The following is an 11,989-nucleotide window of genomic DNA, read 5'->3' as shown; positions in this document are numbered from 1 at the left end:
AATGATCAGTTTAAACCAGGGGGAACTGATAACATCACTTAATGAATTCATCAGTTCAATCTAAAGGAAAATGATCTGAAATGATAATTTAATAATTGAGCAATTGAAACATTTTCTATTTGAAGATTCTTCAATTTGAGGATTCCCTGCTTCTTTGTGATAATGAAATGTAAATCATTGGTGTGTTATATGAAGATACTGTATTTAGGCTTTGTGAAGTTGTTTGGGACCTTTTCTCACTATTTTCTTCCTTTCTTATATTTAGCAACTGATTGGTTGATTAATCAGTTCAGTACCTGTAATGGCAGAATACATCAATGCTCAGAGTACACCAAGTCATTGGAAAACTGGGCCTTGTTTTTCATTGAAAATCTATTCACAGAAATAATTGATTCAATTCTGGAATACCAAGAATTCAGTCAATGATGATTCAGTCATCATTGACTGAATCACAGTCAATGATGGTGACATCTCCAGAGGTTGATCTCCAGTCAACCTGGTGCTATTGTACTTGTTTGGCACAGAGTGCAGACTTGAGTGGGTCAGATATTTCTTCGGCTATAATCTGTATAATTGGCTCAACAGTAAACAGAACTCTCGGTCAGGAGTCGGATTAGACTAATAATGTATACAGTCAGTCACAGGATCCAGTAACAGCATCTGCATTTCAGTTTTCCAGATAAAAGAGTAAACTCTGTATGTGGCAAATATGCGGACATGCCATACATGTGCTACAACTGAAATGCAAAACATTGCAGGATCTAATGGGCAAGAACTGGACTTTAGATTTCACCCCAGTTGTTCCACAAGACAATTATTTTCATGCTTATTCGTGAGATACAAAGATTAACTCCACTCTCATGTCATGTCAAAGTTAGTGCAAGTTAACAAATTTTGTTAATTTTGGAAGGAGCCAGCTGTTTTCCCCTTGCTTCACTTTTAATGCTATGCTATGCTAATTTACTGCTATGCTATTTACAGATATGAAAATGATATTGATCCTCTATTTGTATTATTTTTCTTCATTCATTTCTGATGACATGAGCTCCACAGCCCAGCAACATCTAATTCAAATGTATGCCAAATTCTTGATAGCAAATATAAAGTGGGTTTTCAAACAACACAGTGATGCCACTGGAGGCAGTATAGGTGTGGAAGAAGTTATTAGGGAATTGGGCATTGACTGTATATAAAATGGAGGTAGACTCCATTTAAATGAAATGGTCTAGCAGAGGGCAACTAAACTGGTTGCAAAAATAACTGAATTTCTAGAAATTAAACTATGAGAAAAATGACCCTACTTCTCACTTGATTTATAACGTTGGTAAACCCTTTCCTGAAGAGTTCAGGTTCCTCAATCTCTAGTTTCAAGTCCTCTTCAGAACAGCATGGTTTGTCCAAGTTAGAGTAAAAATAGATGATAAAGCACAGTGTGCATTTGAGTGTGGATGATGGCTAGTACCATCCAATGGGTTCATGTCACAGGTGTCACACGCTCCTCGTAATATGGTTACCTCTGGTATCCAAAAACCAAAACGGCGCCGGTCAAAATGCCAAACTCAAGGCTTCACAATAGCAGTTCACAGACCAATGTGTGACGCCAAGGTGGGTTGCCACTTGGTTTCGAGGGCAAAGAAGTTTTAGGTTTTCCTTTTACAGGCTAATTACGGTACATGGGGCGGAAATGACCAAATCTTGTCAGTATGGTCCTGGAATGAAGGGTTTGATGAGCATTTTGCAGACAGAGGTGTGGTTTACTTTCCTCCCTGTCCCTCTCTTTGTCTCTCTATTTATTTGTTTGTCTCTCTGTCTCGCTCTCTCTTTCTCCGGTCTCCACACCAGCTCTGTGGGCGGCGAGAGAGCCATCACTGCTCCGTCTCCCGTGTCAGTTTCAGGAAAAGCTTTTAAGCTGACGTCTTAAGCTCATTTGCAAACTGGGCTCAGATCGGTTTGGAGCTGCGGGGGCTTTTCTCTGACACTGACACTGGCGTTCAATAATGCTGAGCTGCTGACTGCACAGAAGTTCAGACACCAACCTAATGCACTTGGCAGGATTTTTTGCCACATGCCTCGTTTCAGCCACAGCGGGGTCTCGGTCACATTTGAACCCTGATCGTTGGTGTGCTGGTGTGTGTTTTGAGCCCCCGACTTTAAATGTCCGATTCATTGATGACTGACTCACTGGTGAGCAGAAGATATACCGCTTTGCATCTCGTCCATTTAGTCTTTTAGTCGTTCACAGTGTTCTAGGTGAACTGATACTATTCCGTCTAAAGTGCGTAATTGACCATTCTGGTGTATCTCTAAGCTTCCCGTTGATTTCAAAACTGAAACCCAACTAAGTGAGGGCAAATTGCTGTAACAGGGCGAAATACAAAACATTTAGTGTACGATTTATGTTGCTATGGTAACCTAGGGCACTGCAGAAGTTGTGCAACCTAGCTATGTCTTTCGAGAGACATCGTTCCACACAACCTCAGAAAAAAAGAACAGAAATGAAAAATATAGAGTCACATTTGTGATATTTTGTTGTAGAACCTAAATTTGCTGATACTGGCTTACAGACAATATGGCTGCGCCAGTGGCGTTTCACTAAAGACACCCTCAGCGCACCTTATTTGCTGCAGACATGCATTACATGAGGAGTTTGTGGGCACACCCCTTGAACGTATTCATCATAATGAAAGAATGCTTGGACTGCTACTGTCCTGAAATGTCATGGTTACATTACAACAGTGTAACCATACAGTGTATCTCTGTTGCCCGTGTCTTGGCAACATGTATGACACATTATGTTGACAGATTTCATACTGATTCATACTCACAGTTGAGTATGAAAAAAAAAGAAGAAGAAACAAATTCTGCCCACTTCATCCTGTCCTGTGGAGCCTTGTTATGAACATTTCCATGGAACGAGGAACAAATGTGAACTCAAGCAAATCGGCGGCAGAGACATACCATGGTCATTAATGCAGTCGGAGGACAAGTGTTCACAGAACACAGCCTTGATTTGTGCCAAATTATGTCAACGTGTCAGTCTGGGTTAGGCCACGCGTGGCTAACTGCAGACACGGCCCCGGAGACCGCTACTGGCCATTCGCCGTAGCTGTGCCGGGCTAGTTTGAACAGGCCGCTGTGGTTACGGCGACGACTCCTCACCATGTGATACTTGGTGCTCTCCGCCGCAGTGACACAGGAGCCTAATTAGCAAACCTGCAAGGCAAACCAACATGTCAGACATCCGGACATAACCATTACAGACGTGCCGCGCTTGAACTTGGTGGGTGGACATGTTTGTCTTTTCCGAATCAGCAGCGTGAAAAAGAGGAGGTCAAAACTGTCTGAGCTCAGACAGGTGCTTTTACTTTTCTAAGAAATGAACCTTCAATCAATCAGTTATCACACATGACAAAATTATGTGTGTGAACGTTTGTGTTTACAAGATAACATTTGGTACGATAGTATGATAACATCATTCAGTATCATACTTCTCTGTCAACGATATTCTATCGCTCAGTCACAGCCCGAATATAGCTACACAGAAGTTCTTTTCTTCATCTTTTCTTACTCTGCTTCCATGTTAACTCCAGGTCTCTGGAAGAATTGTATTAATGCTCATTATGTTTTTTTTTTCTTTTTTCTAGAACAGACCAGGGTGTTTACCACATATGCTTTGGAGAGAAATAAACATTACAAATTGGTGAAGCCCCATTGGTGTGATTACCACATGCATTTGGGTGTGGAACATTTGTATTCATTTTGGTTACACACTGTTCCCAAGACAGAGAACCTGGTGTGGCATGTGACTCAACAGATTCTTTTGAAGGAAAACTTTGCAGTCAATAAAAAGATAAAAAAGAAGAGACTGCGTTTAGCTTATGAGGCGCACTTCTTGGTTTATTATTCACTCCGACTCCTTGCCAGCTTCCTCGTAATTATGCATTACTCTGCAAAAGGCCTGAATCATTCATTGAATGTAGTGCAGTGCTGCACGGTCCCTAGTAACAGTTTAAGTTCTAAAAATAACATGCTCACAGGAGAGCGAATGCAAATATCACGAGTCTATTTGATGTCTCAATGATAAAATGATGTAGTTAAATCAATTTAGATTTGCTCAGTACATTGTCTGCTCTGTCCTGTTACGCTGCCACTGTGTGATTAAAATGATTAAAGTCACGTAGGCCAACAAATTGTGCTGTTCAGGGCGTCTATTTTAGGTAAGAAGTGCATGGCAGTGGCATTTTCTTCCTATTTTTGAACTCGATCGCTGCCTCACTGTTCACTGAGTATTTTCAAAGCAAAGAAAGTTGCCCTTGTCCTCGGCCATTATGCTAAACAGACTGACTGCTGTCAGAACAGGGAACTGGCCGGCTCCCATTGAGATGCCTCCAGAGCCATGTTACCAGGCAACTGGGCAACTATGGGGACCCTGAGGGGGTACATCTCGGAACCGCAAGGGACTGCATATTTACTCTGTCTCTCTCGCTCTTGCTCTTTCATTCATATTTGCGCTCGCAGACGGTGGGGGAGGCATTTTTGAAATCCTTTATTCTAGATACAGAAATGGCATTTAGAAGTGAACAAAGGGGCTTTTTTTTTTTTTGCCACTGGGACATCTTTTCCATTGATACATTTCTACTGAGGTCCTTTCAATGTGCAGCAATCATATGCATGGTTGAAACAGTCTGTCATAATGGAGTCGTCAGCCATCTCAAAGTTGCTCAACTGCTTCTTATTGTCTTGTGGAGAGAGAGAGAGAAGAGCTTTGTTTAACCCCCAGAGTGTGTGAGTATGTATAAACCACACATCTGCCATAAGCGGCATTAATATCATGAGACTTAATTCAACCATATTACTCGCGCATCCCTTGGTTCTGATTTATGGTTGATCTGCAGCCACACATTCAGCAGGCACTTGTAGCCACTGGATTTACGACTGCCTCGCAATAAACAGTATATAGATGAAATCAAATGTGATTTGTAATTCTTTTTAGTGTTAATATAAAAACCATAAAATGGATTTTATCACTTGGAATCTCAAAGGTATTTAACAACGGCCAAATACAGTATATTAACACTGGAGGGAGTTTATTTGTGGTCTTCTTTAAGTTAACTTATATGTAACTGTAACTAGCTTTAAGAGTAGCAAAACAATATCTGTCAGCTTCTTAGACTGATTGATTATTTAACTCTTTATAAGCGACAATAGGGGGCTACACATAGGAAGTATTTTCCCAAAGTGAAATATTGTTAATGCCGTATTGCAATAAAAGTAAAAGTAAGTAAGCGTCTTTTTCCACAAGGGTCAATTTCTTTAAAATGTCAAATTCAAAAAGGTTAACCAAAACATCATTTTTCCTCATTCTCAGACCATGAGCACGGGTGGTGAATTTCCAAACCCCTTAAGCAGAAAACCATAGCAATCTTCTAATCGAAAGAATGCCTGCAATTTGTTTTCTCTTTTTTTTTTTCCAAGACAAACTTCTCTGAAGGCTCACTCAGCACAATGATTTTTGAGAAGCTGACCTATTTTATATTTTCCGTGCTGTCTGCTGCAATCATCAGACATGCATCTCACATGCACGTGTGCTAGCCCAGCATTTAGACACCCCTGACCCTCCCTCCCTCCCAACACACACACACACACACACACACACACAGTAGACAAATGCACTTTGACAAACAGTTTTATCTGATTACGATGACTTTATTATTTTTATTAGTGCTTGTGCTGGCTTTACCGTGTCCTCACATATGTGTGACTTCTACATTATGTGCTTTGCCTGATTCACGGCCGAAGGGCTGTGGGATCAGAGCTGACCTGCAGCACTGTTTGACAGGCAGAAGCGAGGCCCAGCATGTAAGCCCACCCACCCCAGAGAGGCTCTATTTATTCTGACGGTGCTCTCTCTTTTTGATCTGCAGAGATCCGTAACCAGCTGGTGGAGCAGTTCCGTTGTCTGGAGCAGCAGTCCGAGTCCCGGCTGCAGCTGCTGCAGGACCTGCAGGAGTTCTTCCGGCGAAAAGCAGAGCTCCAGCTCGAGTACTCCAGAGGCCTGGACAAACTGGCAGAGCGCTACTCTGCCAAGATCCGTACCTCCAGAGAGCACCAACACTTCAAGTGAGTCTTGTCGCTGTCTGTTTGCTCAGCACCGGGCGCCCGTGTCAAATGTGTTTGACAGATAAACAAGTATTTCATACTTCATACTGATCGCTGGCACTGCACTCAGATGGAAAAGGAGGAAGAGGAGAAAGAATGGAGGGATAAGCAGCAAAAAAGGGGAAGGAGGGTTAAAGGCAGAAGAATTGACCTGAAATGAAGCCGGGGCTAAGGAAGCTTGTGGCCTCAGGCTGCTGTGTTTCTAGGTCAGACCCCCCCCCCCCCCTGTCTTTTCTCAGTGGCTGTCATTTCATTTCCATTCTCAAACAACTTTACAGGAAACTGCTGCTCAAATACTCGTATTTTGTCGATGGACACAGGAAATAAATGAGAGTTTGTTAGGAGTCTGAGGGAAAGAACGTATGAGGCTTACCTGGATTTACACGGACTCTTTTAACTGTTTGTGTAAGGGAGATGTGTGGTCATGAGACAAACATGCCCTGCAGCATGTTGGGGAACTGCTTCTTAGAGGCTGACCAGCCTGGAGCACACTGTGACTTTTTAGATCATGTTATAATTGTTAATGGTGACCACGTGCATGTGGTTTATTTGAATCAGTAATCACGAACCACAGGAATGACATTGTGCAGTTAAAATAAAATCTTATCAGCATAAAAACTTGCTTGCTTGCAATTCAGAGAGGACTTACGAAGCTGATGAGACAGTACAGATGTGGACAGTTGAACAAATTAGGATAAGTACATAACGACCTAGAGTTAAGATTCGTGCGTCAACTTAAAATGTATCTGAATATTTAACTCTTCTCCAATACTCTTCATTGTAGCATTCGTTTAGGAGTGTAGGAAATCAAGTGCTACACTAAACTACAGACAGTAAAACTGACATGCAGGCGGTTGCACATCCTCTCATGTGACCTGGCTCTGTCAGTCATGCGTAACAAACACATTGGTTTTTTCAGTAGAAGTCTCTCCGTCTCTCTTTTCGTGTCTCCGGCCGATTGGACATGAAGCGTAATCACGGCGGAGAGCTCCCATCACTGGGACATTGATAAGTGGAGCATACCCTCACAGGGAGACCCCCTGTGAGAGACTCGCATTGCATGACTTCTCTCCTCACCCTCGTGTCCCAGATTCTCCCCCCGTCACATTAAATGTCATCATTTTAACTATGTCTGTGACAGAGTCATACTCGCCGACTGCAATGGGCCGGCTGAGTCTGCGTCATTAATAATCCCACACGGTTTTCTCTTCTTGAGTTTCGGAGCTGGCAGCGCACTCTCTCTTTCTCTCCTTCACATTCATTTTTTTAAGTAAAACCTCAGTGCCCTTCTTTCTTATCTATGATCCTTTCACACGCTTATTTCCGGTGTCAAATCAAATAAAGAGGTTGGCAGGAGATCGTCAGGGAGCATTTGCAAGACCTGCTTTAATGTGGCTGCAGCAGCAAAGTGATTATCAGACAACATGGTCCTGTGCACCTTTTTGAAAAGACAATTTGTGCCCAACATTACTATGATTGTCAACCCAGAACTAAAGTGATCAAAGTTTTGAAAACATATGACTGAAAACGTGTCCTAACTACTCGTTCAGTATGATCTTCAAACCTGAGATTAGAGTAAAAGAAAAAGGAACAACAGTTACATTTCTAATTCAAGCTGCAAACTTGAGATGGACAGTTTTTTCATCAGAAATGTTTAGGCAGTCAGACGAAGCAAGTTCCTATCATTTATAATAATTTATTAGACCATGTTTTATAGACAACATTGGGTATCGTAGCATCTTGTCAGTTTTTAAGATGATTCATATTGTAAATTGTTCATTATGCTGATGGATGGGCTCCGTAAAGTTGCATGTTAGTATATGGTTGGAAATTAATTTTGTGAATATGTGAGGCCATTAAAGAACATTGAGGTTTTCTGCACCTGCACCTGCAAAGGCAAAGGCTCTTTAATTGTTTCAACCTGAAAATAATTATGATCAGATACGGGCAGAACAAAAGCTTGTATTTCCCTTAAATTATTATTTTCATTCGAGAATCCATTAGTTATCTGAAAAAGCAGCTGCATGTATTTCCAGTTATATTGTCAAATTCTTTCCGATGTTTCTCCTTAGCAGCACGGCAGCTTTGAACCAGACTGTGTGTAAAATCAACAACGATACAGCCTTTTAATTTTGCAGTCACAATAGTTGGTGGGTAAAAAAAAAAGCATTAAAATTCTTTAAAGGCCAAACGAGACAAGAGGCAGAAGACAAACAAACTCTTTGGTGTGAGGATGATTGAACTCACATGCTCCCCTGAGCAAGGAAGCGAGTGCAGTCAGCGTGCCTTGTGTGTGTGTGTGTGTGTGTGTGTGTGTGTGTGTGTGTGTGTGTGTGTGTGTGTGTGTGTGTGTGTGTGTGTGTGTGTGTGTGTGCGCGCGCGCGCGAGCGTGTACACAGCTGCCCCCTTATTTATTTTTTTTGCTGATTCCTCGCCACATGTGCAAAGACCTCTTGATCTGGAATATGAAAGAAAGCTTCAGAACTGGTACAGTTTATAGAATTCTTCCTGCTCCGTGTCTTTTAAAACATTTTTTGACTGGAATACAGTTATCAGTTTTTTCTTATTCAAGGTTTGAGAACCACCTCTTTTCTGCTCCGTACTTGTATGAAACTCACGGCATGGTCTGAATGTTGCAGGCGTATTGGTCAACAGACAGCTTTGAAGAAATTGCTCATTAATCTGATCAACGTTTTCCTCTTTGGGAAATGATGACATGGCAACAGTAAGTAAACGCTAACAAAGTCTTTTTTTACTTGGCTGTTCCAGAAAGGACCACAATCTGTTGTCCACAGTGAACTGCTGGTACTTGGTCTTGGACCAGACCAGGCGGGAGAGCAGGGACCACGCCACTCTCAGCGACCTCTACAACAACAACGTCATTGTCCGTCTGGCGCACGTGGGCGAGGATGTCATCAGACTTTTCAAAAAGGTCAGAGTCGGAATGAAACGGACGAGGGCACGTAACCCTGAGCGTCACTCATGCGCACAGTCACAGAAATCATGTGTTCACAGTGTGTGACTGATGCCCACGATGTCAAATGATGTCATCAGTACATAGACTGTATTCCATGCTGTGTGATTCTAGAACAGGACTAGAACAGTATCCGCGAGCAGGCATTTCTGCTCCGTTAGCGCGTCGCTGAGACGAGTCCAAACTCGCTCTTCCCCTATGTGCTCGCGACTGCTCAACACTGTCAGACACGCACACTCGCCCGATGCTACATGTGGCTGATACACTTATTTATTTGTGTTGAGGGCCTTTAAGAAGTTCCTCTTTTTTTCTACAACTCTGACATTTCCCTGACATATTATTGACGATTCCGCTGCCAAGAAGGAGGTTAGAAGATCGGAGATATGCCTTGGGACTGGAGTGTTCCGAGTGACCAATCGAAGGAGGGGAGCATCAGCCACTGTCCCCGCCTCTCAAAAGTCTCAAAAGTCAACTTAGAGAGTATGGTTTTGCGCTCGCGGTATTGCTCTTTGCAATCATATTATACGTGCGCACGTTTTGAGACCAAATAAACGCCATAGTCATTGTACACAAGCTTATTCATATCTTGGTTTTAAAGGTTTATCCATCTCTGAGGGGTTTTTTGCCTGACTACACTTGCAGCACTGCAGCGTTACTGTAGACCCAACAGCAGTAGCAAGGCTCTATAATGAAGCCTATTTCTGTTGGTGAGCGATTTCATTTCTCACTTTAACCTCCCCCCATCATGTGTAATGGTTCCCTATTTAGATCACCAACCTTTTTCTGATGCTCTTCACATCCCATCACTCATGACGCTCAGGCTCCTACTTGTTTCATTTCTTTTATTCAAAAATTTAGCAGCATAGAATATGTTTGTGTTTTGGCTGTGCTCTCATATCTCACAAGGCATATGGTTAATGTGTCGTATGTTTTAGAATTGCAGAGTGCATGTGGTTCAGGGGCTGCAATGAAGAATCTGCCTAGGGCATCTTAGATCAGTATCGTTTGACAGGGGCAGGAGTCTACATTAATTTATGCCCTCTAGGGGGCTCTGCGCTGTCACGATGGGAGCCTTGATGAGAATGGGATGGCTTGCAGCCAGCACAGAGAGCAGGACTAATAACTGCCTGCAGGAAAACCGTGTCCCTCTGCAAGAAGTTAGCTCGAATCGTGACAAAGTTCTCCGGAAAACAATGATCCTGTTATGCTGCAGCGTTCTGGTTGAGCTGCAGTGCAGTCTTGTCCTTGATAACCTAAACATGTGGAGGAAAGGAATGAATGCATCGAACGTTCCGGGTGTACTCGAGTTCAATTGTTGTCACGTGTTAATGCACGGTTGCTGTTTTGACAAGTGGTCGGCGTGAAGTGGCAGAAAACAGGATTGATTGTCCCCCTCAAATAGATTTCCTGGGTCAGTCGGGCCCAAGTCTTACTCTTGGGCTATAGGCCCTGTCACGGGACATGTTCAATTCATCATAGGCTCTTAGCCCCTGTAACTGAGCTGAAGCTTCCACTCTGGAAAATGTTCCGCGGTAGCTGCACAGTTCTATTTTTGTCTGCTTCTGCACTTTGGGCATTGTATTAGATCTTTTCCGGTGCAGCACAATGACAGCTTTTCAATTCCTGGTGACATCCCTTACATACAAAACATAACCGTCAAACTTTTTTCAATTGTGGGAAAGTAATTATACTTCTTCTTCTAAGTAGCCCAGTGTTTGGTCTCAGATGTTTGAATGCCTGCCTTCCTTCATCCTTTATGTGACATTATTATCACTTATGAAACCTGTTTTCCTCCTTTACAGAGCAAAGACATCGGGGTGCAAATGCACGAGGAGCTGGTGAAAGTCACTAATGAACTCTACACTGTGAGTTGAACAAATGTCATTTTTTCCCCTTCTCAGATGTCCTCTCTCTGTCGATACCTGGCTGTACTTTGTTTTCCTTCCCCCGTGTGTGCTGCCTGTAGCTTGTCAGTCCTGATTATTGATTAGAATTAAGGAAAAGGTCCCTGTGACCTCACAATACATCTTTTTTTAGCCTGCAACCACGAGACTGTAATTCTAGTGAACCTGTAACCGGCGAAGCAGCTGGCCTGACACTGCAGATGGCAGATTCAGGCCTTATCAGCAGTGCAGCCTCTAACAGGTCCTATATTTTTCTTCTCCTGAGGTCGTGAAAGGAGAAAATTTGCATTCTTCCTCCTGCTGTGAATTTCTTCATCAGCTGAAGGGGAGAGCGTTCCCGCCCCTGGCTGCGCTTCGGGCACACTCAGCAGTCTGTGCTGCAGAGGCGCAGCGTGCTCACAGCAAACACAAGCTGCTGTTATACTTTTTTCAGTAATCGCGCACATCTGTCTATTGTTGCATGCTGCGCTCTCATGCAGAGCGCACGAGCACACTGGCGTTAAACATACAGAAATGGCCTGTGCGGTGGTTTAAACAGCTGCGTCCGGAGCCGATGCCTCTTCATGTGGCTAAAGAAGCTGAACCGATGCAGTGATATCATCTGCTGTACTGTATGTGGGACACAACGCCACAAACGCATCGCTGCGTCCTTCTGGGTCTTATTGCTCAGTGATATCATGATCCCTCAGCTACACTTCAACAGCTAATCTGCAAAAAGAGAAACATACAGTTAGATGAAGTGTACTGTGCATTCACAACTTTGCTTTTCTCCACCTTCAGCAACTTGCTACACACTTAATCATTTGCCTTACGTCTTGGACGTTTGGGCAAAGTAAGGACGGTTAGCTAAGACACATTTATCATGGTGCTGCAAATTGATTGAATGTGTACCCAAACTCTTAATTGCTCCAATGCACATCAAGTGAAATATTTGAAAAACAGAGTGAAGGCA

At 42.9% G+C, this 11,989-nt stretch overlaps 1 protein-coding gene across 5 annotated transcripts in view; it reads left to right on the top strand.

The window, feature by feature from the left end:
* Nucleotides 1-11,989, top strand: part of LOC118309182 (SLIT-ROBO Rho GTPase-activating protein 3) — a 29,693-nt gene that overhangs the window by 1,432 nt on the left and 16,272 nt on the right. For all 5 annotated transcript variants that reach the window (XR_004793434.2, XR_004793433.2, XM_035631007.2 and 2 more), the window contains exons 2-4: nucleotides 5,925-6,120; nucleotides 8,929-9,091; nucleotides 10,936-10,998. Coding sequence is in view for 3 of the 5 variants with exons in the window: in XM_035631007.2 (XP_035486900.1) it covers nucleotides 5,925-6,120; nucleotides 8,929-9,091; nucleotides 10,936-10,998 (422 nt within the window). In the remaining 2 variants the exon portion in view is untranslated. The remainder of the gene's footprint in view (nucleotides 1-5,924; nucleotides 6,121-8,928; nucleotides 9,092-10,935; nucleotides 10,999-11,989) is intronic.

This window comes from Scophthalmus maximus, chromosome 6 (assembly GCF_022379125.1).
Source record: "Scophthalmus maximus strain ysfricsl-2021 chromosome 6, ASM2237912v1, whole genome shotgun sequence".
Classification (NCBI taxonomy): domain Eukaryota; kingdom Metazoa; phylum Chordata; class Actinopteri; order Pleuronectiformes; family Scophthalmidae; genus Scophthalmus; species Scophthalmus maximus.
This window is presented reverse-complemented; position numbering and strand designations above follow the sequence as displayed.